The following is a 26,737-nucleotide window of genomic DNA, read 5'->3' on the forward strand; positions in this document are numbered from 1 at the left end:
ATGCTCGTCAATGCGGGAGCATAGCCGTTGGAGCACAGTACAGTACAACAATACAATCATTGCGAATTGCCCACAACGCACAACCTATAGCGCCTCGTGTGCGTGGCGGTCACCTATCCATCGAGCTGTCCCAGGCTTAAGCCTGCTTAGCTTAACTCCGAGCTCGGAAGATAATCGGACGCCCTGCGGCTGTTGAGGTTCAAGGCTCTAGAATTTTTTTGTTTTTTCTGACGAGACATTATTTGCAACAAAAACTCAATTAGAAGTCAACGTCGCAGGTGACGCGCTCGTCCCCGATGATGAACCCTGAGCTCGAACCCAAGTCGAGCGCACGCACTGAAGCCGGCGCGGTGAAGTATGGCCAAACGAATCGCGCGATTCGACAAGACGCGGGGGAACCTCCCATCGAGCGGTTGCATTCACGCACAATTGGCTGAAACACGATTTATAATTTGAATGTATCTCATCAACATCGTTCACATTTTTAGTACATATATTTCATCACTCCAGAGCTGGCACGCATGTTTCATTGCGACTGTGCTTTTTGATTAACATTGGGAATGCCGCACCATCAGCCGTCGGTGGACCTCGGAAAGACGTTTCGCCGTCGAACCCTTGAGCAGTTTGACGAGGAGAGATGCCCGAATGGCGTTTCGCGACGGCTACAAGTAAACATTCGCAGGCAGGTCTCGCGGCCCCCCCCCCCCAGAGTCGTCCACGACCTTTGCCTTTCGAGGAAATCCGGAACTTCCAACAATGTCGCTAGACCCCCTCCCCTGCCCCCCCCCCCCCGCATCGATGTTCCATCGTGGAACTGAAGTCGGTGACTCGGCAGTTCCCGCGCCACGCCGAGTGACTGCACGGACGTGAGGGGGGGGGGGGGGTAGGGAGCGGTGGCGCAGCGGTTGGCGCAGCGCGGCACTGCGCCGGCCGCTGCGAGCCAGGCCGCCCAACTTCCATTTCGCTTGGGCCTCCCCCCCCCCCCACCTAGGTCGACTCAGCCTCAAATCATGCGATGCGTGAATGTCGCCACCGTGGTGAGGCGAATGCGGCCCCGGGGGTGCGAGCCGACAGCACTTGCCCCAACAGCCTGTTGAAGGCTACCCGGGGGATCTTTGTCTGCACGCTGCGTATGTGTCGCCCGATCTCGTCCGACCTCGTAAGCTAAGCGGGGTTGACCCTTCTTAGCGCTTGGAGGGGCTAACCACGCCCGTGCCGAACATTGGACACGTGCAGGGGGGAGTCGTGGGCAGTAGAGGGCAGAGCAGCAACCTCCATTGCTGTTCTGCATTCCTCCCACCTGAACTGGCGTGGTGAAGTATGGCCAAATGACCATCACGGCCCGCAAGGCGTGCGGAGGCCCTCATCCAGCAGTGGATTGACTAAAGGGTCGTGCATGTGTGTGTAGCGTGTGTTTGGGACAATGGGGGAGCGGTGGTGTAGCGGTCAGCGCGCTGCGCTAAGAACCTGGTGGCCCAAGTTTGATTCCCGCTCACGGGAATCAAACTTGGGGGAGGAGGCAGCTGGGGGTGGGGGGGCAGGTAGGGGTGGGGTAAGGGGGGCAGGTAGGGGTGGGGGAGGGGGGCAGGTGGGGGTGGGGTAGGGGGGCATGTGGGGGTGGGGGGCAGGTGGGGGTAGGGGTGGGGTAAGGGGGGCAGGTAGGGGTGGGGGAGGGGGGGCAGGTGGGGGTGGAGTGGGGTAGGGGGGGCATGTGGGGGTGGGGGGCAGGTAGGGGTGGGGGTAGGGGTGGGGTAAGGGGGGCAGGTAGGGGTGGGGGAGGGGGGCAGGTGGGGGAGGGAGGGGGGGGTGGGGGGTGGGCACATGGGGGTGGGGGGGGAGGCGAGGGGGGGAGGGGGTCAATACTCCCACAGAGAATCGGCGTCCACGGAGTCTGCGTCAGCCCGCACGCCCCCGGCCTGGTCGCCTCGCACGAGGCGCCCGTTGGGGGCTCTGATCGCCACGCGGCTGTAGCCGACGAACTCCAAATAGAAGTCCGTGGGCTCATCCCCGCACACCGCCACGTCCAGCTCGCTCAGCGCCCAGTAGCGCTGGTTTTGACCTGGGGGGGGGGGCGGGGCAGGGGGGGTGACGAGGGAAGGGGGCAGGGCGATGAGGTGGTGGGTTTAGCTGCAGGGGGCTTCAAAAAGTGGTGAACGCTTTATACATGGGACTGTCGTTTTTAATGGAAACAAAAAAGGGATAATGCACTGTAAGATGATAACGATTTAATATTTTTCGCTTCCTTCGGTAAAGTCAGGTCGATTGAAAAAATAAAAGTTCAACAAACTACGACGTGTTTTTTTTCTTCCGCCTGATGACGATCGCTTGTGTTGCGATCGAAACGTCGTAGTTTGTATTCAATTTACTTTATTTTTTTCTATTTACGTGGCTTTACCGAAAGAAACAAAGAATATGAATTCCTGCAGTCACGAAAGTTTGAAGTCTCCAGAGCCCGGTGGCACATTTCTCGTAGCGTCGTTGCGAATTCTCAGAAGTGTTCACATTTATTTTATGTTTTGGGCAATGGCCCTTATTTATAGAACATTAATCCTCAAGATCACGCTGGTCGTGGCGATGGTGGTGGTTGGTATGGTTATGACAGCGGTGGTGGTGGTGGTGGTGGTGATAATAGTGGTAGTGATGATGATAGTGGTGGTGGTTGTGATGATGATCATGATGATAGCGACGAAGATCATACTAGTGGCAACGATGATACTGATGATAATAGTGGTGATGATGACATTGGTGCTGGTTGCAATGATGATAGCGGTGGTGATGATAGTGGTGGTGCTGGTGGTGATGATGATAGTGGTGGTGGTGATGATGATAGTGGTGGTGATGATGATAGTGGTGGTGATGATGATAGTGGTGATGATGATGATGATAGTGGTGGTGTGATGATGATGATGATGATAGTGGTGGTGATGATTATGATAGTGGTGGTGGCGATGATGATAGCGGTGATGATGATGATGATGATAGTGGTTCTGATGGCGATGATAACAGCGGTGATAGCTACTGCTGCCGCCGCCGCTGCTGCTCCCACCCTGGATGGCGTATGCGCCGTTGCGGTAGTGCAGGCGGAAGGTCTGGTAGGAGGAGCGGTTGGCGTGCAGAGTGGGCGCGTCGCCGCGGTGCGCGTTCATGAAGCCGTGCTCGCCACGCAGCACGAGGATGGGGCGGTTCACCAGGCGCAGCATGAACAGCTCCGCCTCGCCTGCACGGCCACGCCGTGGGGGGGGAGGGAAGGGGGGCAGGAGGAGACGCGTCGCTCAGAGTGAGCCCACGTCTGGCTCGTTCGGCCCGCTGCGTCGCTCCCGAATGAGACGACGCACACAAAGATAAAAATCTCCCCTACAGCCTTAACAGATCGTTGTGCCCGGAAAAAAACAGGCACGCTACGGGGATGGTTGGCCAGCACCACGCCCGGCCGCCTTTGTCTCCCACAACAACAACCGCCGCTCGCCACGAAGCAGCGGTGACGTGGTGCTCGTGCCAGCCTATGTGCACTTTGAGAAGCGTCGATCACAGGAGGTCACGGGACAGACCCCCCCCCGCACCAGGTGTCATGGGTTGGCCGACGGAGACGACCGGCAAGATGCACACCCAGCTGCGCCCCCAAAGTAAAAGACAAATATCCCCCGTATAGCCTTAACAGACCGTAGGGGCAAGTGCTGTTAGCGAGCACCTATAAAGGCTGGCACGGCACACGAGGGGGTGGGTGGCCAACACCACGCCCGGCCGCCTTTGTCTCCCTAGCGGCGATGTTTACACACCGCGCCAGGTACTTATTTGAGGCTGAGTCGACCTAGGGGAGGTCCAGGACCCGGTTCAGATAATCGTCACCTTGGTGTTGGTGGCCGTGAGCGGGAATCGAACCCGAGTCGCCGGGCTCGTAGCGTATAACCGCTACACTACCGCTCCCCCCACACACACACACACTCGCACACACACATGCACACGGTCACACACACACGCACACTCGCACACACACATGGTCACACTGACACACGGTCACACTGACACACGCACCCACGGTGTCGCTGGAGGCGGAGAGGCGACCGTTCTTCTTGGTCGTCACGTACTTCCCGTTCTGCGCTTTGACCGCGATCTGCTTCCCGCGCCACTCAACGTCGAAGAAGCAGCTGTCCCCTCTGCCACGTGACACGCACACGGAGTGCGCACGCACAGTACACACATGCGGCACACACACAGTACACACACGTACACCACACACGCACAGTACACACACGCACACCACACACGCACAGTACACACACGCACACCACACACGCACAGTACATACATGCGACACACACACAGTACACACGCACACCACACACGCACAGTACACACACGCACACCACACACGCACAGTACACACATGCGGCACACACACAGTACACACACGCACACCACACACGCACAGTACACACACACACAGAAACCACACACCACACATACACACACCACACACATACACCGCACATACACACCACACACACCACACACACACAGAAACCACACACCACACATACACACACCACACACATACACACCACACACACCACACACACACCACACATACACCACACACACACAGAAACCACACATGCACACATCACACACACACCAAACACCCCACACAAACACCACACACGCACACACATACACACACCACACACTCACACACACCGCACCCAATAGCCGGAAAAGCTGTTGGGGCGAGTGTTATCAGCAAGCAACAAAGCCCGGCCGCCTTTATCTTCCCAGTATCCCTGTTTCGCGTGAGCGCCTCCATCGCCCCCCACCTCCACCACCCAGGCAGATGGCCTTGCCCCCTTAATCTGCGCTAATCTAATCTGAGGGTCCGGACTACGCCCCATTCGTGCGCGCCGATTTACAATCGCCTGCGGCCGACCTCACGTGAACCTCTTAAACTCGCCACGTTCGGGACATTCGGGGAAGACGTCTCGGCTCGTGATCATCACCAACGTCGCGATCATCATCATCATCGTAGTCGGCGTCGTCAACTATGATCAGTCCACCGCTGGATGAAAGGCTCCCCCCTCCCCGCCACAGAGAGTAATCGATTAAACTCGATTGTCTACGCGCGCCGTGGCATGCATCCAAGGAGATGAGTGGCCGTGATCATTGCTCACTTCTGGCAGAACGTAGATCCTTTGCTGGCAGTCACGAGCACTGCGATGATTAATTAGCTCGGCCACCTGAGTTGCATTCCAGGCCGAGGTGAACGTTCGTGGCGACTGAGATCCGAACCGATTTCTAAATATGCCCCCCCCCTCCCCCCACCACTTTCACCTATAAATCGCACTGACCAAGGTGGTGAAGTATGGTCAAACGACCACCCACCACCCCGGTAATGATTTACATTTTTAGCCGATATCTAATCTAATGTTTTAGTCATGTAGAGCGCTTACCACTCAAGGTTTAAAATGTGGTGACATCGACACAGACCGCTCAGAGACAACGCAATCGAGCATAGTTCCTAAAAGTCGTAAAGATCCTCACGACTCAGAGAGGACCGCCGACGGAGTTTGAACTCTGATCGTTGGTGGAGGTGGGGGAGAGAGGCGATGGCAAGAGCAGGAGGAGGAGGAGGAGGAAACTGCCTTTAAGGAGGTGTATCGAAGGTGAAGAACGAGGACGGGGAGGAGGGAGGCTGGTGGGGAGAGAGGTGGACGGAAAATGTGGCGCCAAAAAAACATCCCAAATGCGTGACCCTCTTGGAAAAGTCTTCATGGACTCAACGAGGCTTTTCAGCGTGTGGTCATCATAATAATAATCATCATAAAGATTTCGATTTAAAGATTTCGTGACTGCAGGGATTCATCTTCTTGGTTCTTTCGGTAAAGTCACGTAGAAGGGAAATAATAAAATAATAAAAATACAACATAATAAAATAAAACATATTTTATTTGATTATTTCCCTTCTACGTGACTTTACCGAAAGAGCCAAGAAGATGACATCATAAAGATCATCATAATAGACGTGACCCAATGGCCTAGTGACCCAGTGACCTTTCCCTGCCCCACCCCATCCCGCCTTCCCCGGTGGGGCCGGCACCCACTTGTCGGAGGTGGAGGCCTGGATGCTGCCGTTGTTGACCAGGGCCCAGTAGTGGCTGCCGCACGTACGGAACGCGACTCGCGAGCTCCCGCGGTCGATCTCCATCTGGAACGTCTCCGTGTCCGTCTCTTCGTCTTGGTTCGCGGACACGTCCATCGCTGCGCGCACGGGAACGCGCGCGCACGCACGGGCACACGCGCACGAGAAGACGCGCACACGCGGGAACGCGCACAAAGACAAATGACAAGCTGTCGGGACAAGTGCTGTTCGCGAGTAGCACCTATGAAGAAGCCCGCACGGCACATGCCGGGGTGGGTGGCCAGCACCACGCATGGCCGCCTTTGTCTCTCCCAGCGGCGATGTTTACACAACGCACTGGGAACATATTTAAGGGGAGGCCCAGGACCGGTTCAAGTATTCGTCTCGGGTGATAGCCGGGAATCGAACTCAGGTCGCTGGGTTCATAGCACAATACATTAATCACTACAGCACCGCTGCTCATATCGGTATGATGATGATGGTGATGCTATTGGAATTTTTTTTTGTTATTTTTGGTAAAAAATATTTAATCTGGAAACGCCTTTGAAATGTAACGTCTCGTGTCGATTGGCATACATAGCCAACACGTGGTTACACGTGTACACACATTTTAAATATTTCACTTAGACACCATTCTGCATGTATACAATGGTGGGGTTGAGTATATTGGTGGTGGCGATGATGCTGATGATGGTGGTGATGATGATGATGATGCTGCTGATTATGGTGATAATGCGCCTACTGCTACTGCTGCTCATGATGACGCCACTGCTGCTGCACATGCTGCTATTGCTTATAATGCAACTAATGCTGCTAATGTTACGAATGCTACTGCTGATGCCACTGATGCTAATGCTGCTAATACAACTGCTGATGCTGCTAATACTGCTACTGATGATAATGACGCCGCGGCCGCTGCTGCTTATGCTGTCGCTGTTAAAGCTCCTGCTGCTGCTGATGACGACACTGATGACGACACCGATGACGCTGCCGTTGCAACTGTGACGACACTCGCGGCTCACGCACTCTGCCGCACGCTGAGCATGCGCCCGTTGCACGCGAGCAGCACGAACTGGGGCTGGCTGTCCTCGAGCATGAAGAGTTCGTCCTTGCCGGGCCGCGTGCTCGGCTTCCTCCCCGCTCGCAGCACCCCCGCGGGGCCCATCGCGCCCAGGTAGTGACCCTGAGTCGGTCACAAGGTCAGGGTTATCGTGTGTCTGTGTGTGTGTGTCAGTGTGTGTCTGTGTGTGTCTGTGTGTGTGTCTGTGTGTCAGTATATGTGTGTGTCAGTATGTGTGTGTCTGTGTGTGTGTCAGTGTGTGTCTGTGTGTGTGTGTCTGTGTATGTGTGTTTATGTGCGTGTGTGTGTCTGTGTGTGTGTCAGTGTGTGTCTGTGTGTGTGTGTCTGTGTATGTGTGTTTATGTGCGTGTGTGTGTCTGTGTGTGTGTCAGTGTGTGTGCGGTAGTGTAGCAGTTAGTGCGCTGCGCTATGAACCCGGCGACACGGATTCGATTCCCGCTCACGGCCAACACTCAGTGACGATTGTCTGAACCGGTCGTGGGCCTATTCTAGGTCGACTCAGCCTTAAATTAGTACCCGGTGCGATGTGTAAACATCGCCACTAGAGAGACATATGCGGCCGGGCGTGGTGCTGGCCACCCACCCCCTCGTGTGCCACAGTTCCGACCTTCATAGATGCTCGCTAACAACACTTGCCCCAGCAGTCTGTTGAAGGCTATACGGGGGATCTTTGTCTTTTGGATGTGCAACAACGAAGTCAAAGAGATTTCAGCCGCGTTACAAAGAAAGCCAGGCTACCGTGGTTATGCGGTCATTTCATATCTAGGCCGGCCCTCAGTGTGGATTATCAGCGTAAGGCACTACCACTACAACCTATGTACGAGGTACATTCATTCATAATATTTCTTTATTATTATTGGGATCCGACCCCAGCGTCCCCCTCCCCCATCCTTCCCCCCTCCCTCCTTCCCCGCGCTATCCAATTCACTCCTCTTCATAACCCGGCATCTGCCCCCATCCCCCCACCGCCCTCACGCCAGATTTATCATTTCAATAGACGTCATTAAAGGGCATGGTAAAATAAGCAATTAAATGTAATTCAATTCCTGGAAAGTCATGAAGATGCTTGAGTCAATCTCGCCCGCTGCTGCTGCTGCTGACGCGGAGACTCCCAGGAACGGAGTTTGAACCCTGGCAGGGCGAGCCGGGGACAGGGGTCGGTGTGGGAGCAGTGCAAGGGCGATGAGGCTCCTGGACGAAGTGAAAGACGCAGAGGGAGGAAGGGGTGGAGGAGGGTAGAGGTGGAAGGGAATCGGCAGAACGTCCCAATGGATTGGGGAGGATAGGGGAGGGGGGGTCGCGGGGGGGAAGACGCCCTCCCCCTAAGGGTCGTGCACAAATTACAGAGACAAAGATCCCCCGTATAGCCTTAATAGACAGAGAGACCCATAGAGATACATAGAGACCCGTGGAGATACACCGAAGACGAGCCACAGTCGTGCGACCCAACACTATGGATTCATCTGCTGAACATGTGTCCATAAGCAAGCCAGAGCTATACGTAGATCTACACAGAGACAAACTGAGATACGTCGAGACTCATAGATGTACATTGAGACACAGAGAGATACATTAACGACAAACCACAGCAGTGTGATTGTGACCACACAACCCAAACTATGGACCCATAGAGTAGACACATAGACATACGTAGAGATCTATAGAAACCCATAGAGCTACAGAGAGACCCAGAGAGACGCATAGGCGTACATTAAAGACAAGCCACAGGAGTGCGACTGTAGCCATTCAACCCAAGCTATGGACCCACACAGTGAACCCACTGCGGGCTGCGTTCTCGCTTTGCTGAAGCCCTCTCGTCGTGACCAGCAGCAGCAGACTTAGACATTGGCACCGACCTCACGAGCAGTATTGCTGCAGTGACACGCATGAATAAGCACACTCTCAACTTCGCAATTAACCACGAAGGCAAAGGTCCCCCGTATAACTTTCACATATTGTAGGAGCAAGTGCTGTTAGCGAGAAGCACATATAAATGCCGGCACGGCACACGAGGGGGTGGGTGGCCAGCACCACACACACCAATACCAACACCCCCGCAATTCGCCACGAAGTGACGGTGACGTCAACCACGGCGCCTGTGCCAGGCCAGGTGCACCGTGAGGCCACGTGAAGTGTCGAAGGCTCAATGACAGGTCTCGGGACAGACCCAGGTGCCATTGGTTGATTGACTAAGATGACTGGCAGATGCACCACCCGTGCCACCTCGCTGCATTTTAGCCGCCGGGCATTCTGCGCGTCGCTCCTCCGCCCTCCGTTGTTGCTGGAGGGCGAGACTGCCTCCAACTGCCCAGCAGCGTCCTTCACGAGCCTCCTCCACAGAGGCCGATCTTGACAGCGCTGGTACCGGTCTTTGGCAAGTCCACTCAGCTCCACACCTTCCCGTACCGCATCAGCTCCATCTCTTCTCGAGCCTGTTTAGTGTCCATTCAGCCCCCTCTATCCGTCCAAACAGAAACTGCTTGGACATGCGGTGGGTAAGCACGCGAGCTGCTACATGACACAGCCAACGCAGCCTTGCCTGCCGGGGGAGCTCACTGATGGGAATTTGTCCACTCAAAGACAAAGATCCCCCGCATAGCCTGAAAGACTGTTGTGGCAAGTGCTGCTGTAAGCGAGCGGCACCTATGAAGGCCGGCACGGTACACGGCCGCCTTTGTCTCCCTCGTGGCGAACTAGGGGCGGTTCAGATAATCGTCACTGGTGTTGGTCGTGAGAGCGGTGTGCTGCACTGTGTGTACGTGTGTGTGTACACACCCACACACACACCACACACACCTGATGATCACGGAAGGCTAGCCTGCCCCCCTTGAACTCGATGACGTACGCCGTGCCCGGTTCGGCCTCGGCCACGAGGACTCCGTCGCTGCGCAGGAGGCGCGCGTCGCACGCCTTGAGGCTGTAGGCGCCCCCCGGGTTGAACTCGAGCACCACGAGGGAGTCGACGCCCCAGGGGATGGCGCTGTCCGCCAGCAGCTCGTCGCGAGCCGCGGGGGTCGCGGGGGTCGGCGTGGAGAGACGCACGTAGCGCTTCCGGCCCACGCAGTACATGCTCACCTGCCGGGGGGGGCGGGGGGGGGCATGTACATCGGAGGCGCGCGGGACGCGGTGAAGATTTGGACACGAAAGAAGATGTTCTGAAGAAATTAGTTTTTCGATTTTTGTAGGTGTTTTTTTTACTTTTATCGCGCCGTGCGTAGCCAACCGTGTTGATTGGAGGCGCGGGGGAAGAATAACGATTTAAGCACAAAAAAATCTGTTCTAAAGAAATTCGTTTTTCGATTTATGTAGGTATATTGAACTTCTTTTGCGCCGTACGTAGCCGACCGTGCTAATGGGAGGTGCGAGGAAGGACAATACACAAAACACAAGAAGCAGTTCTCAAGAAATTAGCAAGTCAATCTAGATTATCTAAAAGTGCACAGCTTCGGTGGCTTCCTAATATCAGAATGAAGAGCGTTCCAGACGGCCGCATCATCAACATCACCACCATTACCAGCATCATTAATTTGTTACGCCGAACTTTTTTCGCACCGTACATAGCCAACCGTGCTAATCGGAGGTGCGGGGGAAGGACAACAAACTAACACACAAAAATCAGTTCCAATGAGATGAGTTTATCAATCTCGATGATCTAAAAGTGCACGGTTCCCAGTGCCTTCCTCATATCAGACGGTCGCAGAAGCGCATCTGAAAGCGCGCCATGCGGTGATCGCCCTTGTTCAAGGTGTAATGTTTTGCGAGGATGCCACCTCGATGATGAGATGAGCATTGTAAGACATCGATGCTCACTTAATATTTAACAGCCCTGAGCCACTTGTGGAAATTCCACATTTGTACGGCGGGGGTCAAGTACATCCACATACACCCACTGTTGACTTTCACCCTCCCCACCCCCAACCCTAAGGTGGGGGGTTACGTATTGTATCCACCCCAGAGGAAAGATGTGCTGTGTCAACCAGGATGTGAACTCATAACCTTCGGAATGCGAGCCGCTCCCTCTGCCGCTTGAGTCACCCGTCCGAATGATGAATCGTCTGATGATGATAATGATCACAATAATGCTGCTACTGATGATGATCATCATCATTGTGGTGATTATTATCATTATAATGTGGCTACTGATGCTTGGTAGACAAATGACGATAACTGATGAAAATGCTGCTGCTGCTGTTGCTTCCTGACGAATCTTCTGCTGCTGATGATCATGATGACCTCGTCCCCTGCCCCTCCTCCTTCAACCACCACCACCAACGATGCGAGCCACCCGCCCGCCCGCCACCAGCGCTGGAATTTATTTCCGACAATCGAAGCCGCCCCCACGAACGCCACCATCCGCTCACCTGTGGGTGCATGGCCAGGTGCACGGCCCACAGCTCGTTGGGGCCCAGAGTCTGAGCCCAGCACTCGAGCGGCTCCGAGTCGCTGGCGGTCTGCGGGGCCAGGCCCCCAGCCACCGAGGCGCACCCGAGCCCCAGGTAGCGGCCGTAGCGCTCCGACTGCAGAGCCCATCGGCCGTCGGCTTGGGGGAACACGAAGAACCTTGGGGGGGAGGGGGGCGGGGTGTGGGGGGGCACATTGTGGGGGGCAAGGTAGGGAGACAAGGCAGGTGGGGGGGGAGCGTTCACTATTATTATTTTACCAGGTAAGGCCCCACTGAGCTGTACAGCTCTGTTTCAGAAGCGACCTGGCTCTCGCAAATGATCGCAAACGAACATCATCACGTGGAAATGTATAGCAGCAGCCAAACACTCTAAACGCGTTGTTGTTGTTGTTGTTGATTGTAAATGTGGAGGGAAAGCCGTGGAGAGCCGGGAGAAAATGCCACGCGACCACTGGGAGAGGGACACGCAAACTCCAAATATACAACAGGCGTCAAGGTCGGAATCGAATCAACGACCTCCTGCATACCAGGCGAGGTAGTTAACATCTCGTCACCGCGGCGCTCTGGGTTGCAGGGGATACGAACCGTACGATTATCGTGGCTGTAGCATCGTATGGCGTGCCGCCGTGCTAGCTTAGTGTGGCACAAGCAGGGTCCTGGCGAGGGCTCGCGTGAGTCACGGACACCACGGTGGGACATCGTGAGCCATTGTCATCAGCTACAGCGCCACCGCCACCATCACCACCATCATCACCATCATCACGACGGTCACATGCCGTGACAGCTCAGCTGCAACCGCCCTGGGCCCATCTCCCTGCCCGAAGCCACGAACCATACCCACACCGCCCACACTCACCCCCATCACCTATCCCCATAACCCACCCCCATCACCTGTGCCCATCACCCATCCCCATCACCTGTGTCCATCACCCATCACCCACCCCCATGACCTATCCCCATCACACACTCCATCACCTATCCCCATCACCCACCCCATCACCTGTGCACATAACCCATCCCCCATCACCGATGTCCATCACCGATCGCCCACCCCCATTACCTATCTCCATCACACACGCCCATCAGCTATCCCCATCACCCACTCCATCACCTGTGCCCATCACCCATCCCGCATGACCTCTGCCCATCACCCATCACCTACCCCCATCACCTGTGCCAATCACCCATCACCCACCCCATCAGCTATCCCCATCACCAACTCCATCACCTGTGCCCATCACCCATCCCGCATGACCTCTGCCCATCACACCATCACCCACTCCATCACCTGTGCCCATCACCCATCCCCCATCACCTGCACCCATCGCTGCCACACCCCCCCCCCACCTTCCCACATCACACGCACGAGTGTCCGCGCACCTGCACTCGGGCCCAGGTTTGTCGCAGTCGGCCGACACCTTCCCGCTCTTGTCGGCGCTCAGGAAGCGCCCCAGGTGGCTCCTGAGCAGCACGGGGGCCGCGTCCGCTCCGGCCCCGGCGGCCGCGGCCTCCGGGCAGGCCGCCTCCTCCTGGAGGGCCCACACCTGCTTGCGCTTGAGGCTCTGGCCCGCCACGTTCACCGTGAAGCCGAACGGCTCCGCCGTCAGGTAGCGGCCCGACTCCGTGACGAGGCCGAAGTGGACATTGAGTAGCTCCGGGGCGGCCATGATGCCCGACTCTGGAGGGGTGGTGGTGGTGGTGAGGGAGGATGTGGGTGAGTAGATGAGTGACTTCTGTTTGGCCAGTGGGGCTAAAACGGGCGCGGCACGGGCTAGAGAAGGGATGGCGCGGATGCGGTATTGGAGGATGTGGAGCTGAGCGGACTTGCCGATGACCGGTACCGGTGGTGTCAAGATTGGTTTCTGTGGAGGAGGAGACTCGTGATGGACGCGGCTGGGCAGTTGGAGGCAGTCGCCCTTCTGACAACAACGGAGGGCAGAGGAGCGACGCTCACAACAACGAGCGGAGCGCAGGGCGCATAAAACGCAGCGAGGTGGCACAGTGGGGAGCACAGCTGGTGCGTCTGCCAGTCATCTTAGTCAGTAAACCCAAGGCACCTGGGTCTGTCACGTGACCTATAAACGCCCCTTCGACGCTTCACATGGTCTCTCCTAGGTCGACTCAGCCTTAAACGAGAACCTGCTGAGGAGTGTATTGAACACGAGGTCGTGCCGTCCTTCGTAGGTGCTCGCTAACAGCACTTTTCCCAGCAATCTGTTCAAGGCTATCTTTATCTCTGTACTGCGCGCGCGTGTGTGTTTGGACAGCGTGTGTGTGTCGTGTATGTGTGCAGTGCAGCGTTTAGAGCGCTGCGCTACAAACCCGGCGACCCAAGTTCGATTCCCGCTTACGGCCAACACCAGTAGCGATTAATCTTAATCTGAACCGGTCCTGAGACTCGCCTAGGTCGACTCAGCCTCAAATGAGTACCTAGTGCGGTGTGTAAAAACATCGCCACCGGTGCCGGCCACCCACCCCTCGAGTGTCGTGCTGGTCTCAATAGGTTTCTTCTCGCTCACAGCACTTGCCCCAACAGTCCGTGAAGGCTATACGGGGGACTCTTTGTCTTTGTGTTACGTACGCGTGTGCGTGTACGCGTGCGTGTGTAAAGCGCACGTACCGTATCGACTGCTCTCGAAGGCTCACGCGTGGGCCCCTCGCCGCTGTCCCCCTGCGCGCGACGCGAACGGAGCCGCGAATTCGCTCGAGATGACAAATCTAGGTCACTCGGTGACCACCGTTCCGTGAGCCGAGCGCGCTCGATTCAATCGTCAAATGATCCCCGTCGCCTCCACCACCACCACACACCTACCCGGCGACCTCCTGCTGCTTCTGCTGCTGCTGCAGCCGGTTACTTATTAGCCGGAGATAACTCGCGGCGCCCAGATATTTATATCAGAGAACCCGCACGGGCCCAGCTGTAAAGACACGGGTGCGACACTTTCAGCCCTCAACCACGGAGAGCTGCGACCAGAGACTTTATCCCCCCACTTTTGACCCCCCCCCACCTCCCCCCCTCCTCCCCCCCCCCACCTCCCCCCCTCCTCCCCTCCCACCCCCCCCTGTCAACCGCGCACCTCAACGTCAGCTCCCTTCCACCTGCGTCCCCCCCCGCCCCCCAACCACCGTTGAGCAGTGACCGATGGAGGTGGGAGGGGCGGGGCGGGCGGGAGGACCTGGAGGAGGATGGAGCAGGGAGAGAGACAGGGCGGGTGACAGTTGGTGGGGGGGGGATGTTCGAGGTGGGGGGGGTGAGGGGGGTGAGGTCTGGAGGGGGGGTGAGATCTGGAGGGGGGGGGGGCAGGTGTGCGGAGGGCCGCTCAGGCGCGCGTGCGTCTCCGAATATCCACGCGGCTGTCCACGCATATATCCTGGGCACACACGCACCAAGATAAACAACCCCCCGGTGGAGCCTGCATAAGCTATCGGGGGCAAGTGCTGCTGCATATTACAACCGGCACGGCACACACGCACAGGTGCACGAAGGATACGACGCGGGTCTGCATGCACGCACGTCCATAAAGACGTGAGGACAAAGATCCTTTTTTTTTGACAGACTTTCGGGTCTTTTAGCGAGGGTCTTTTAGCGAGTAGCACCCACGATGGCTGACGCGACAGACGGGAGGGTGGGGGGGTGTGGCCAGCACCGCGCCCGGCCGCCTTTGTCTCCCCGGCTCTGACGTGTAATGCACCAGGTGCTCGGAGGCCCAGAACCGGATCAAATATTCGTCACCGTTATTGGCCGTGGGCGCAAATCGAGCTCGGGTCGCTAATCACACTGCACCGCCAACACAACAACCACCCACTCACTCACATGCAAAGACAAAGGCGTCCCGTATAGCCTGAATAGACTGTTGGGGCAAGTGCTGTTTGCGAGCGCACCTATGAAGGCCACAACGGCACACGACGGGGTGGCTGGCCAGCACCACGCCAGACCGCCTTTGTCTCCCGACGGGCGATGTTTCCACACCGCACCAGGTACTCATTAGAGGCTGAGTCGACCTAGGAGAGTCCCAGGACCGGTTCAGATAATCGCCACTGGCGTTGCTGGCCGTGAGCGGGAATCGAACTCGGGCCTTTGGGTTCGCAGTGCAGCGCGCTAACCGCTACACTACACCGCTCGCTCACTTAACTTGACCTGCAAACGACGGACATACTTCTGGGAACGTATCATCCTCCGGGTAATCAGCCGTCTCGTGCAAGCGTCATCCACGGCGGGGTTTCGGCCTTAATGCATTTGCAGCGACCGAGTTTTCGCCCCTTGCAACTCGCAGCATCGAGGCCAGGTTCCAGAAGGAATCCCAAAACCGGCACGACCTTTTTGTAGAACTGTCGTCCCTTCTACGTGACTTTACCGAAAGAACCAAGAAGATGTCGTCGGCCTTAAGGCACGGTCCGGATTCGAGGCCTGGTGATGAATCTGGCGAATGATCATCGCGTTCCTCAAATGGTGACTAACTACGCCCGCTGTGGACAAATGGACGACACATGCTGAGCATGTTGAGCACGTGTCCATTCGGGTGTCAAAGTCAGCCCGCCAGGGTTCCTCAACAGCGCAGCGCTCAAAGAGCCCGTGTGGAGGTCACGCGGGGACGCGCTCACCACTGAGTGGGGCGGTGGGCGGTGGAGGGGGTCACGCAAAAGGTCAAAGGCGCGGAGAATGGGGGACAGTGGATTGGGTGGGACACCCCAAGGATTAGACACATTTTCCGGGAAAGAGGACAGCAGGAGAGAGGGTTTAAAAGGAGTCGCGAGAGAAGATCATAGAGAGGAGAGGAAGGGGAGATGGCGTAGAAAAAGTCGTAATACGACGGCTCGTGGCTCCGAGGAAGAAACCGCTGGTCGTCAACAACAACATCAACAACATCAATAACAACAACAACAAAGACAAAGATCCCCCAGTATAGCCTTAAGAGACTGTTGGGGCAAGTGCTGTTAGCGAGCACCCATGAAGGCCGGCACGGCACACGAAGGAATGGGTGGCCAAACACCACGCCCGGCCGCCTTTGTCTCCCCAGTGGTGATGTTTACACACCAGAAACAGGTACTTATTAGAGGCTGAGTCGACGTAGGGGAGGCCCAGGACCGGTTCAGTTCATCGTCACTGGCGTTGGCGGGAATCGAACTCGGGTCGCCGGGTTCGTAGCGCAGCGCGCTAACTGCTGCACCACCACTCCCAACAACACAAACAACAACAAAGATGTTCGTGCCCTACAGGCGTTTGGTGTTGTTGTTGGTGTTGATGTTGGTATTGATGTTGGTGTTGGTGTTGTTGTTGATGTTGGTGTTGTTGTTGATGTTGGTGTTGGTGTTGATGTTGGTGTTGATGTTGGTGTTGTTGTTGATGTTGGTGTTGGTGTTGATGTTGGTGTTGTTGTTGATGTTGGTGTTGGTGTTGATGTTGGTGTTGATGTTGGTGTTGATGTTGGTGATGATGTTGATGTTGGTGTTGATGTTGATGTTGGTGTTGATGTTGATGTTGGTGTTGATGTTGGTGTTGATGTTGGTGATGATGGTGTTGATCGGAACAAGAGAGAGGTCCCTTGGCAGGACGACTCGCGTGGTGGATTACCACGTGACTCGCGTGGTGGACTACCACGTGACTCGCGTGGTGGATTACCACGTGACTCACGTGGTGGACACGCCACCGCCCGCACGAGCCAACGACGTCCCGAACGTAATGATCGCGTGGCGGTGACGTCTCCGCGGCGCTTGTGCCAGGCTAGGTGCACTTTGAGCCAACGGAGTCGCGCACATTTGCAGACGCAGGCGAACTTTCGCACTGCCAGCGCAAGCGCGCAGCCTTCAATGTCGAATTCGAGCTGTCGGTCTCTCCGCCGACATGAGCCATTGACCGAGGCGAGCATCAGCGGCGAGTGATATCGTATACATTGGACAGCACCTCTCCTAGGTCAACTCAGCCCGAAACGAGTACGCACTTAAACGAGCCTCCGGTGTTTTGTGCAAACGTCGACTCACGCGTCTTGTCGCGAGCGAGTCATTTGAGTGTTTGTGTGTACGCGAGAGTGATTTTCTGTTTTGACATGAAACAATGAAACAACGCGCGCACGCTGCGCGCGCTCTCGCCCCGACGACAAATAGACTCTCGTGTTTGATGTCGCTTAATTGCGAGCGAACAATCGCCCAGAGAGATAATTCATGTTTGTCCGTCATCTCGCCATCGCGTCATCTCGTTATGTCATTCTTCTACACACACACACGACAGACGCGCCTCCTGCCCCGTGGTGAGCGGTGGCGCTTCGCTTAGCGCACTTGCGTCACGAAGCCCGGACCGCCTGCGTTTGATTCCAAGGCCAAGGGCTTGAACGTCGAGTGGGGCGTGATACCAGAGCTTGTCCAGGGTCTCTCCTAGATCGGCTCAGCCTTAAACGACTGCCTCGCGTTGTTTTGTGTGTGTGTGTGCAAACATAAGTATCCTATCCTGGGCAGACGAATGCGAGCGTGCGTGTCACTGGCCACCTTTAATCCAGACCTCGTGCGCCCGTGGCCGGCTTCAAGAGGTGCTCGCACTTGCACCAACAGTCTACGGGGGGTGGGGGGATCTTTGTCTCTTGATGCGATGCGGCGGACTGAATCTGTCCCGAAGCGCAGACGAAATGCGATGAGGATTCGCCACTTCTGGGGACGCCAACGGCGCTGGAGGGACGTCAACAGCGGTGACCCGATGGAGAAACTCGCCCCTTGCCACAAGAATGTCTAATTTGAATCCAGGATTAATAAATAACCCTGCCGGTGCATCACCGCTGCCAGGTCCGCCAACCGTCTCCGAAGTAGAGCGCACATCTCGTCGCACAACAGGAGCTCGCAACTTCTCGCGGTGCGACAAACCAAAAAGTTCCTAGATGGATGTCGGTGATGGGGCAGCTGTGCTGGGGGGCTCGGTGGTGGTGGTGTGGGGGGAAGGTGTCGTGGTCGTAACGCGACCCCCCCCCCACACCCCTCCCCAGCTGCGTGACATCCTAACAAATGTATCTCCCTGAAGGTGACAAGGCGACAATTGTCCACCCAAGACAATTGTCGCCTTGTCCGCGTGTCGTGCGCTCGCCTCAAGCGGCTGTTTGCGAGGCGCGTGCACGCGGAGGGCTCCGGTGACGAGCGGAGGGTGGGGGGGGCAGAGGGGGGGGGGTGCACGCACGCGCGTGCACCCCCACCCCCACCCCGAGGTGGGAGAGGGGGGAGGGATTGAGGGGAGAAGGTGGGATGGATGGCAGCCCCTGATTTGCTCGTGCTCGTAACACGAACATCGCCATCAAACATTGAAGGGCAGCGCGAGTTTCATGCGGGAGCGGGCAGTGGGCAACGAATTCACTGTCGTCATGTACCCCCCCTCGCCCCCCCAGTATCATCACCAAGCTTCCCCCGCCCCCCTTCTGATCCCTACTCCCTCCACGGCCGAACCAAGGCGGGCTGACTTCGTCACCCAAATGTACACAGACCCCCCCCACCCCCCTCCATCACCCGCCTATTGTCCAGCATTGTCCACAGCGGGTGTAGTGTACACTGCTATAGGCGATGGTCCTTGCGAGGTTCACCATCAGGAATCTCTAATCCAGACCGTGTCGTAGGGCCGTTGACAAGTCTACAAAAAGTCTGGGGATTTATTCTGGAATCTGACCTCGATGCTGCTGTGCATTGCAAGGGGCGACAATTTAGTCGCAGAAACTGCGCTTAGGCCCAAAGCCCGGTGGCTAGGAGACGTTAACTACCTCGCCTGGTATCCAGGAGGTCGTGGGTTCGATCCCAACCCTGACGCCTGCTGCTGTGTATTTGGAGTTTGCGTGTCTCTCTCTCCGTGGTCGCGTGGATTTTTCTCTGGGTCCGCCGGTTTTTCCATCCACAACATCACGCGTTTAGAGCAATTGGCTGCTATAAATACCCCCATAATGATAATACACTTATTTTACCCTTTATTTGTGATAACCAGGTCGCTTCGGGAAAATAGATATATAGCTCAATGGTGAACCTTACCTTGTAAAATAAAATAAAAATTGTTTTACAACGGAAGATGGTAAATTATTAAACCTGCGAAGTGGAAACTGTAGCAGCCAAGTTGTTAAACCCATGGTCGCTTCATATCGTTGACATAATCGCGCTGTGGCTATTTTCGTTTTTTGTTTGTTTTACTTGGGCGTAGTCAATGGACCATGATGATCGTCAGCCATCGTCCATCCACTGCTGGATGAAGGCCTCCCACAAGCCTAACGCCATCGCTCACCAACCCGCGGAAGTTGCAACACTGCCAACGCAGCAGCAGCATCGCCGAATAATTAGTTTTACAATATTTGGGGTGATTTTGAAATGTTGACTCGGAGGTGTTTGTGATGCGTGGAGGAACTGCCTGAGCAGGTGAGATGTCAATAACACAAAAGTCAACGTCACCTTTAAGCAGTTCATCATTGAACCTCAATAGGCTCTCTCCTGGCTAAATTACATGACGTCATTCACTACATATAACGAATCTCAATGTGGCTCTCACCTGGCTAGATTACATGACGTCATTCATAACAAATATCGAATCTCAATGGGGCTCTCACCTGGCTAGATTACATGACGTCATTCACAACATATAACGAATCTCAATAGCGCTCTCACCTGGCTAGATTACATGACGTCATTCACAACATATAACGAATCTCAATGGGGCTCTCACCTGGCTAAATTGCATGACGTCATTCACAACATATAACGAATCTCAATGGGGCTCTCACCTGGCTATATTACATGACGTCATTTACAACAAATAACGAATCTCAATGGGGATCTCACCTGGCTAGATTACATGACGTCATTGACACCATATAACGAATCTCAACGGGCCCTCACGAGGTGTCATAAAGACCGCCAGTCACCCACCCTGCGCACGTTGGTCTACGGTGGCCAGGTCTCAACTGCCGTGACGTCACAATCCACGGTGGCACCGCGTGGCGTGGCGAGTGTGAGATTGCTGAACACGGAAAGATGGGCGGAGGGGTCCAGGGGTCGATAGTCCCCCCGCTTTCCAGTTACTATCAACGTATGGGGGGGGGGGGGCGGTGGTGGGGGGGGGGGGGTCGTTGATTGGAACGTTGAGATAGGGGCGGCAGCGGAGGGGGTTGGGGGCTGATTTGGGTCAGGGCCAGTCGCAGACCCAGCCCTATGGGCGACCGGTCGTTAATTAATTAATAGGCTTTAATGAGGGTAATCCTATCCGAGCCGAGTGCGGGGATTTAGACAGTTCGGTAGGGGGAAGAGAGGGGTGGGTGGGTGAGTGGGGTGAGATACACGTAATACTTTTTTCATTGACAAAAAAAAAAACACATTTTGCGAGATCGTGCAGAAAATTGGGCCGGGTCAAGCGATCAACACCCGACCTCCTCTCGGCAAAGGCGCAACCCTGCAATGTCTTGCTCACTCCGCTGCTGGCGGAAAGGTCTCCAATAGAGGGACTTCTAGAGAACCTCTATAGAGGCTGCTTATGATCAACTCTTCCACACCGGGCAGATGTCTTGGAATGTGTGGGATTACCCACACTGTGTCCCACCGCACACGACCTGCCACTCAACTAACTGTCGTTGTAGCCGATCATACTGCTTGGTGGGCAGAGGCGGCGTGTTGGGGGAATGTCTGGGTTCATAACGCAATGCGTTCACCACGCGACTCTCATCTACATAGTCAATCATTTGTACGTGCGTAGATTGGAAATAAATGTTTGAAAAAAAATCGTGAAGCAATACAACTCGTTAGGAAGCAATAACCGAAACAGATTGTTGTGAAATTGAAGCACGAAACATCCGCGATCTGCTGGTGCACAACTCCATGCGAAATCCCTGCAGCTGCAACGATAGCATAGCCTGGCTCCTCGCCCACCAGCTATAACGATGACGTAGCCTGGCACCGTCCCGTCGAATCGGAAAAGGCGCAACGCAGCATTCCCCAACGCTAACTTGATTGTGTAACCATTGCTCTATGTATCTTACAGAGACAAGGTCCTTGCCCATAGGCATCTGGCACTTCGTCAGCATTGGTTCAGTACAGTATTACTAAATGGAATGGTATTGCATTACAATGATATCAGTAATAGCACGTTATCGTGTTGTTTAATCAGTATTTATTGTATATGGTATTAAATTCGTTATATCAACTGTTGTTTCATTTGTTTTTGTGAATAGCATTCGGAATGGTTTGCATTGCTGTTATTTTGTTTCACTGACAGTTAAGTGCTCTTTCAGTTGTCTTGCTGCAAGATTATTAGTTTTATAAATCGGTCATTCTCAGTTATCTTGTTGCAAAATTATTAGCTTTACAAATCGATCATTATCATAATCAGTCATGGTCTACCTACTGCTCGACAAAGAGCTCCCTACACCATAGTGCCCGTGATTCCAAAGTCTATCTCGTTTCTGGACCTTGGGTTGATCTCATCGCTGCATCTCCCCGGCGGTCATTGCCTCCCCTGGGTGTGTTTCCCTCTCTTGGCTCCCACTCCGTCACCTGCTGCTGCTACATTTGGATTTTATTCGTAATATGTTTTCAGCCCCAATTCATGATTTGTGTTTATTATTATTATTTTCCTTATTCACGTGGGGAGCAGGTGACAGGGACATTCGGGCGTAAAACCACGCGTGCCAAGGGGAAACACTCTCATCCCGTGCAGATGGAACAGATGGAGATTAGTCCACACTTGCTGTACCGCTTTCTCCTGGCAAGCCAGGGTGGCACTCCCTCGATGCCCACGCGAAGGGAGTTTCGCGACAACTGAGTGATCCGCAAACCCTGGCTGCCTCTACAGTGCTGGAGGATTACAGTAGGGCTGAACGATTAATCGATTTCAAATCGAAATCGCAATTTAAAACTACGCGACTAGCAAATTTTCAAATCGCATTTTTTTGCGATTTGAAAAGTCCTATTACTTTCTTATTGGAAATATTTTATTATTTTATTATTATAACTATTTTTATTTAACTTAACAATTGTTCTATGTTTGATTGTTCTTTTTCAATTAAAACATTTTAATAAGTACATGTTGGAAGCAATTAATATCGTTTACCGAAAGAACCAAGAGTAATTCCTGCAGTCACGAAAGCTTCAAATCAAGTTTCAAATAAAGTTTCATATCTTTTAAGTTATCATCCTTGCATTAGAATACAGAGCAGTTTCTATTTTGATGGTAGCATGTGGAAATGCTCCATCACATGTTTTAAATCTATTACACAGTCAATATTGAACTGAAGCTTGACTTAAAAAAATTGAATCGCAAATCAAATCGCAATGTCAGAAAAATCGCAATTAGATATTTTCCCCAAATCGTTCAGCCCTAGATCACAGACTACGTGCATAGCGACCCTGCTGATGATAATGATGATGCTGCTCAAGACGATGATGATAATGGCAGTGATTATGAAGAATCGGAATATTTATTTTAGAATTCTAAAAAATCTTTATTTAGACTGCAGGAAAAATTTGATGAGCAATGAAGCTCTTTGTCACAAATGCCCAGTAGGGGCGGGTCAGAAAAGCTATACCCATGACGATAAAGTTTGCTATTATGATGTATATTAAAATATTTCACCTCGAAAAATCATCTGAGATGGGACGCCTCGTTTGCAATGGTGTCCATCGTGTAAATTTATGATTTGGCACATGCACAGCAAAACAACGTAATGACACGTACACAGACACTTTGAAGTTCACGATCATGGTAGTGATAATGGCGATGATGATTAATAAAACGTCTCTAACAATAATGCCAGTCTACGATGGTGGCTATAATGAATAAGGCGATGGTAATAATCAGAGGTGTGGACTCGAGTCATGTGACTTGGACTCGAGTCAGACTCGAGTCATGAATTTGATGACTTGCGACTCGACTTGGACTTGCATAACAATGACTTTGTCCCACCTATGAGATGTGGACTCGAGTCATGTGACTTGGACTCGAGTCAGACTCGAGTCATGAATTTGATGACTTGCGACTCGACTTGGACTTGCATAACAATGACTTTGTCCCACCTCTGGTAATAATGATTATAGTAGTGATAAAAAACCTGCTAATGTTGAAAGCTATATTGATGGTGATAATGAAGCTGCCACTTCCTCTGATGATGATCAAGATCATGATGAATAAGGTGATGATAATGAAGCTGCTGGTGGTGGCGATGCTTTCGCGAATGATAATGTCCATGTGATGACGATTAAATGTCAGATTCACGTCACTCGAACTGTGAGCGCCCCCTCTCGTCCAGGAGAGACCCCAGGGGATGAAGGGTATGGGGGTGGGGGCAATACAAAGACAAAGATCCCCCGTGTAGCCTTAACAGACTGTTAGGGCAAGTGCTGTTAGCGAGCACCTATGAAGGCCGTCACGGCACACGAGGGGGTGGGTGGCCACCACCACGCACGCCTTTGACTCCCTAGTAGCGATGTTTATACAACAGACCAGGTACTCATTTGAGGCTGAGTTGACCTAGGGAAAGCCCACGACCAGTTCAGATAATCGTAACCGGTGGTGGCCGTGAGCGGGAATCGAACTCGGGTCACCGGATTCCTAGCACACAATACGAACGAGGCGATACAGACGGGAGACACAACAAACAAACAAAAACCAAAATCGATTATCGGATTCGCTGGGTGAATGATGGCGAATGGTTATAGGTGTGTGTCGTGACGGTCGATGATTGAACAACACAAAACGCAGAGGTGTCGGGGCTGTGAATCAAAGTGGCGCTGGGGCAGGAGGCGTCGTGGCGAGAAGGGATGGAGGATGATGGATGTTGCCGCGGAGTGTTGAACTTCTTTCGCACCGCACGCAGCCAACCGTGCGAATCGCTGGTCGGTAACTTTAAACACGGAGAGTGGCAGCTGCGCTCAGATAGAATGAGTATCGCCTGTTGGAGGGGCCGTAGCCTTGATGATGCCTTCATCCAGCAGTGGATTATGGCAGACCATGATGACGACGATATTTAGTGTCGAGTTCGTGTGGTTTTTTTTCATCAATGTTCTCGCTGCGTTCGAAATCGCGGTCCGGTTAATAAATTAACAGAACCAGCATTTTTTTATTTAAAGCTTTTGTGACTGCAGGGATTAATATTCTTGGTTCGTTCGGTAAAGTCACGTAGAAATAACCAAGAATAAGAACCAGCATTGTGCCAGGGCAGTTGTTTAACCCTCGTTGCCTCACAGCTAACAAGTAGATTGCTTCGACTCCCGACTCGGGGGCCTCATTGCGTGTTTAGTTCACTCCCCTCTACCCTGCATGGCTTTCCTCCGGGTTCACCGGATTTCTTCCCATAGCTACAAGAAAAACAACAACAACCCAATGTACAAGGAATCGTTCCTGGCCAAACATCCCAACGACGAAGTGATTAATTATTTATTACCTGTGCCGCTGGACTCACATGGGGTCACACCCAGCAGCAACATCGCCCCCTACCGCAAACAATTGTCAGGAACTCTCCTTTAAAAAACAAACATACAGGGTGCTTAAAAAAAATGTGATAGTTTTTAATGGAAAAAGAACGGATAATAACACTGTCAGATGGTAACAAATGTCATGTTAACAGCTTCAAAGAGTCTTCACTTGTTCGTCATCATTGTCAACACATTGCCTGAAATCTTCTCCAGGTGGTCTCCAGAGCCCGGAGGCACATTTCTTGTGGCATTGGTGTAAATTCTCAGACGTGTAAACATTTATACTGGTAGGAACCTCCTGGTTACACCAGCCCACAGGGGGTTCTTGTGTCCGTCCGTCGCGCATCCAAAAATGGGAGGGGTGGGGCTGTGTGGGGAGGGGCTGGGTGGGAAGGGGCTGGGTGGGGCTGGGTGGGACTGGGTGGGGGGTGGGAAGGGTGGGGAGGGGCTGGGTGGGGAGGGTGGGGCTGGGTGGGGGGTGGGAGGGGTGGGGCTGGGTGGGGAGGGGCTGGTCACCCCGTGGTGCCCTTATAAAACTCAACGTTTAACCTACTCACGCCGGCTTGTGCCCGCCCTCACAGTCGGACATATTTGCGGAATACACCACGCCGCCGTTGACCCTGGCACTTTGACCGAGCAACCCAACGTTCCTACCAGCTCCCTCCGCAGGAATGTGTTTTGTGTTATTGTTGTAAATTCTCAGACGTGTTAACATTTATTTGGAACACAGTGTATACCGTTTAGAGGTTCGTCTTGGGTAACAAGCGGAATAAACTATAAATAAAGAACCGCCCGATTGTATAACTTATTTAAAATATCTACTGATGAGGAAATCGAGCTGCGGGTTTCCGGCTGTCCTGCTTTCTGCAGGATACACGACTTCGTTATTTATGTTCACAAGAGAACTTCGCTTCGACCCGAATATAATGATGAGGTGGTGATAAGCACAGTCCTTTCTTTATACGTGTAGCAAACCCACCGTGAATGCATGTATTGTGCGTGGTGCAATGATGTCGACGTTCGGCCTTTATAGATTGGGGTGGAAGCAACTTGGCAGGATCGGAAAGAGAACGCGCGGCAATGCAGCGGTGTGGATGCGATGAGAAAGAGGAAGGTTTTTTACAGTGTGGGGTGGGTACAGTGTGATGGGTGGGTACAGTGTGTGGTGGGTGGGTACAGTGTGGTGAGTACAGTGTGTGGTGGGTGGGTACAGTGTAATATGGATGGGTACAGTGTGTGGTGGGTGGGTACAGTGCGTGGTGGGTGGGTACAGTGGTGGGTGGGTACAGTGCGTGGTGGGTGGGTACAGTGCGTGGTGGGTGGGTAGTGTGTGGTGGGTGGGTACAGTGTGGGTGGGTGGGTACAGTGTGGGATGGGTGGGTACAGTGTGTGGTGGGTGGGTACAGTTCGTGGTGGGTGGGTACAGTGTGTGGTGGGTGGGTACAGTGCGTGGTGGGTGGTTACAGTGCGTGGTGGGTGGGTACAGTGCGTGGTGGGTGGGTACAGTGCGTGGTGGGTGGTTACAGTGCGTGGTGGGTGGGTACAGTGGTGGGTGGGTACAGTGCGTGGTGGGTGGGTACAGTGTGTGGTGGGTGTCAACCTCCCAATGTCGGCGCCGTTGAGCTGACTGGACCCGGGTTCGAACTTCGATTGCAAAGTGACGTGGCCACACCCAGCAGGGAGCTATCAAGTGCACATTGTTAATCGATTGACGCAT

The 26,737-nt window shown here is 54.0% G+C and overlaps 1 protein-coding gene across 4 annotated transcripts; it reads right to left on the bottom strand.

Moving 5' to 3' along the window:
• Positions 1–1,819: 1,819 nt before the first annotated feature.
• LOC144726449 (fascin-like) lies at positions 1,820–14,569 on the bottom strand. Of its 4 annotated transcripts, none has more exons than XM_078605176.1 (9): positions 14,234–14,569; positions 12,994–13,291; positions 11,573–11,771; positions 10,008–10,286; positions 7,157–7,313; positions 6,093–6,249; positions 4,033–4,154; positions 3,047–3,217; positions 1,820–2,059 (listed from the first exon to the last, which is right to left on the bottom strand). In XM_078605176.1, the coding sequence occupies exons 2-9, from the start codon at positions 13,278–13,280 to the stop codon at positions 1,857–1,859; spliced, it is 1,575 nt and encodes a 524-aa protein (XP_078461302.1). In that variant the 5' UTR covers positions 13,281–13,291; positions 14,234–14,569; the 3' UTR covers positions 1,820–1,856. The 4 variants fall into 4 exon arrangements, with proteins under 4 accessions (XP_078461302.1, XP_078461304.1, XP_078461303.1 ...); XM_078605178.1 differs by having other exon boundaries at positions 12,994–13,475; XM_078605177.1 differs by having other exon boundaries at positions 12,994–13,529.
• Between the last annotated feature and the right edge of the window lie 12,168 nt (positions 14,570–26,737).

Source organism: Lampetra planeri, chromosome 23, assembly GCF_965212315.1.
Source record: "Lampetra planeri chromosome 23, kcLamPlan1.2.h2, whole genome shotgun sequence".
In the NCBI taxonomy this organism is placed as follows: Eukaryota; Metazoa; Chordata; class Hyperoartia; order Petromyzontiformes; family Petromyzontidae; genus Lampetra; species Lampetra planeri.

Excerpts from the sequence above, each read along its gene's own strand:
- LOC144726449 (XM_078605176.1), bottom strand. The coding sequence starts at position 13,280 with ATGGCCGCCCCGGAGCTACTCAATGTCCACTTCGGCCTCGTCACGGAG. Across the intron at positions 10,287-11,572 it reads ACCTGGCCATGCACCCACAG|GTGAGCATGTACTGCGTGGG; the intron begins GTGAGCGGATGG and ends CCCCCCCGGCAG. Across the intron at positions 4,155-6,092 it reads CAGGCCTCCACCTCCGACAA|AGGGGACAGCTGCTTCTTCG; the intron begins GTGGGTGCCGGC and ends GTCACGTGGCAG.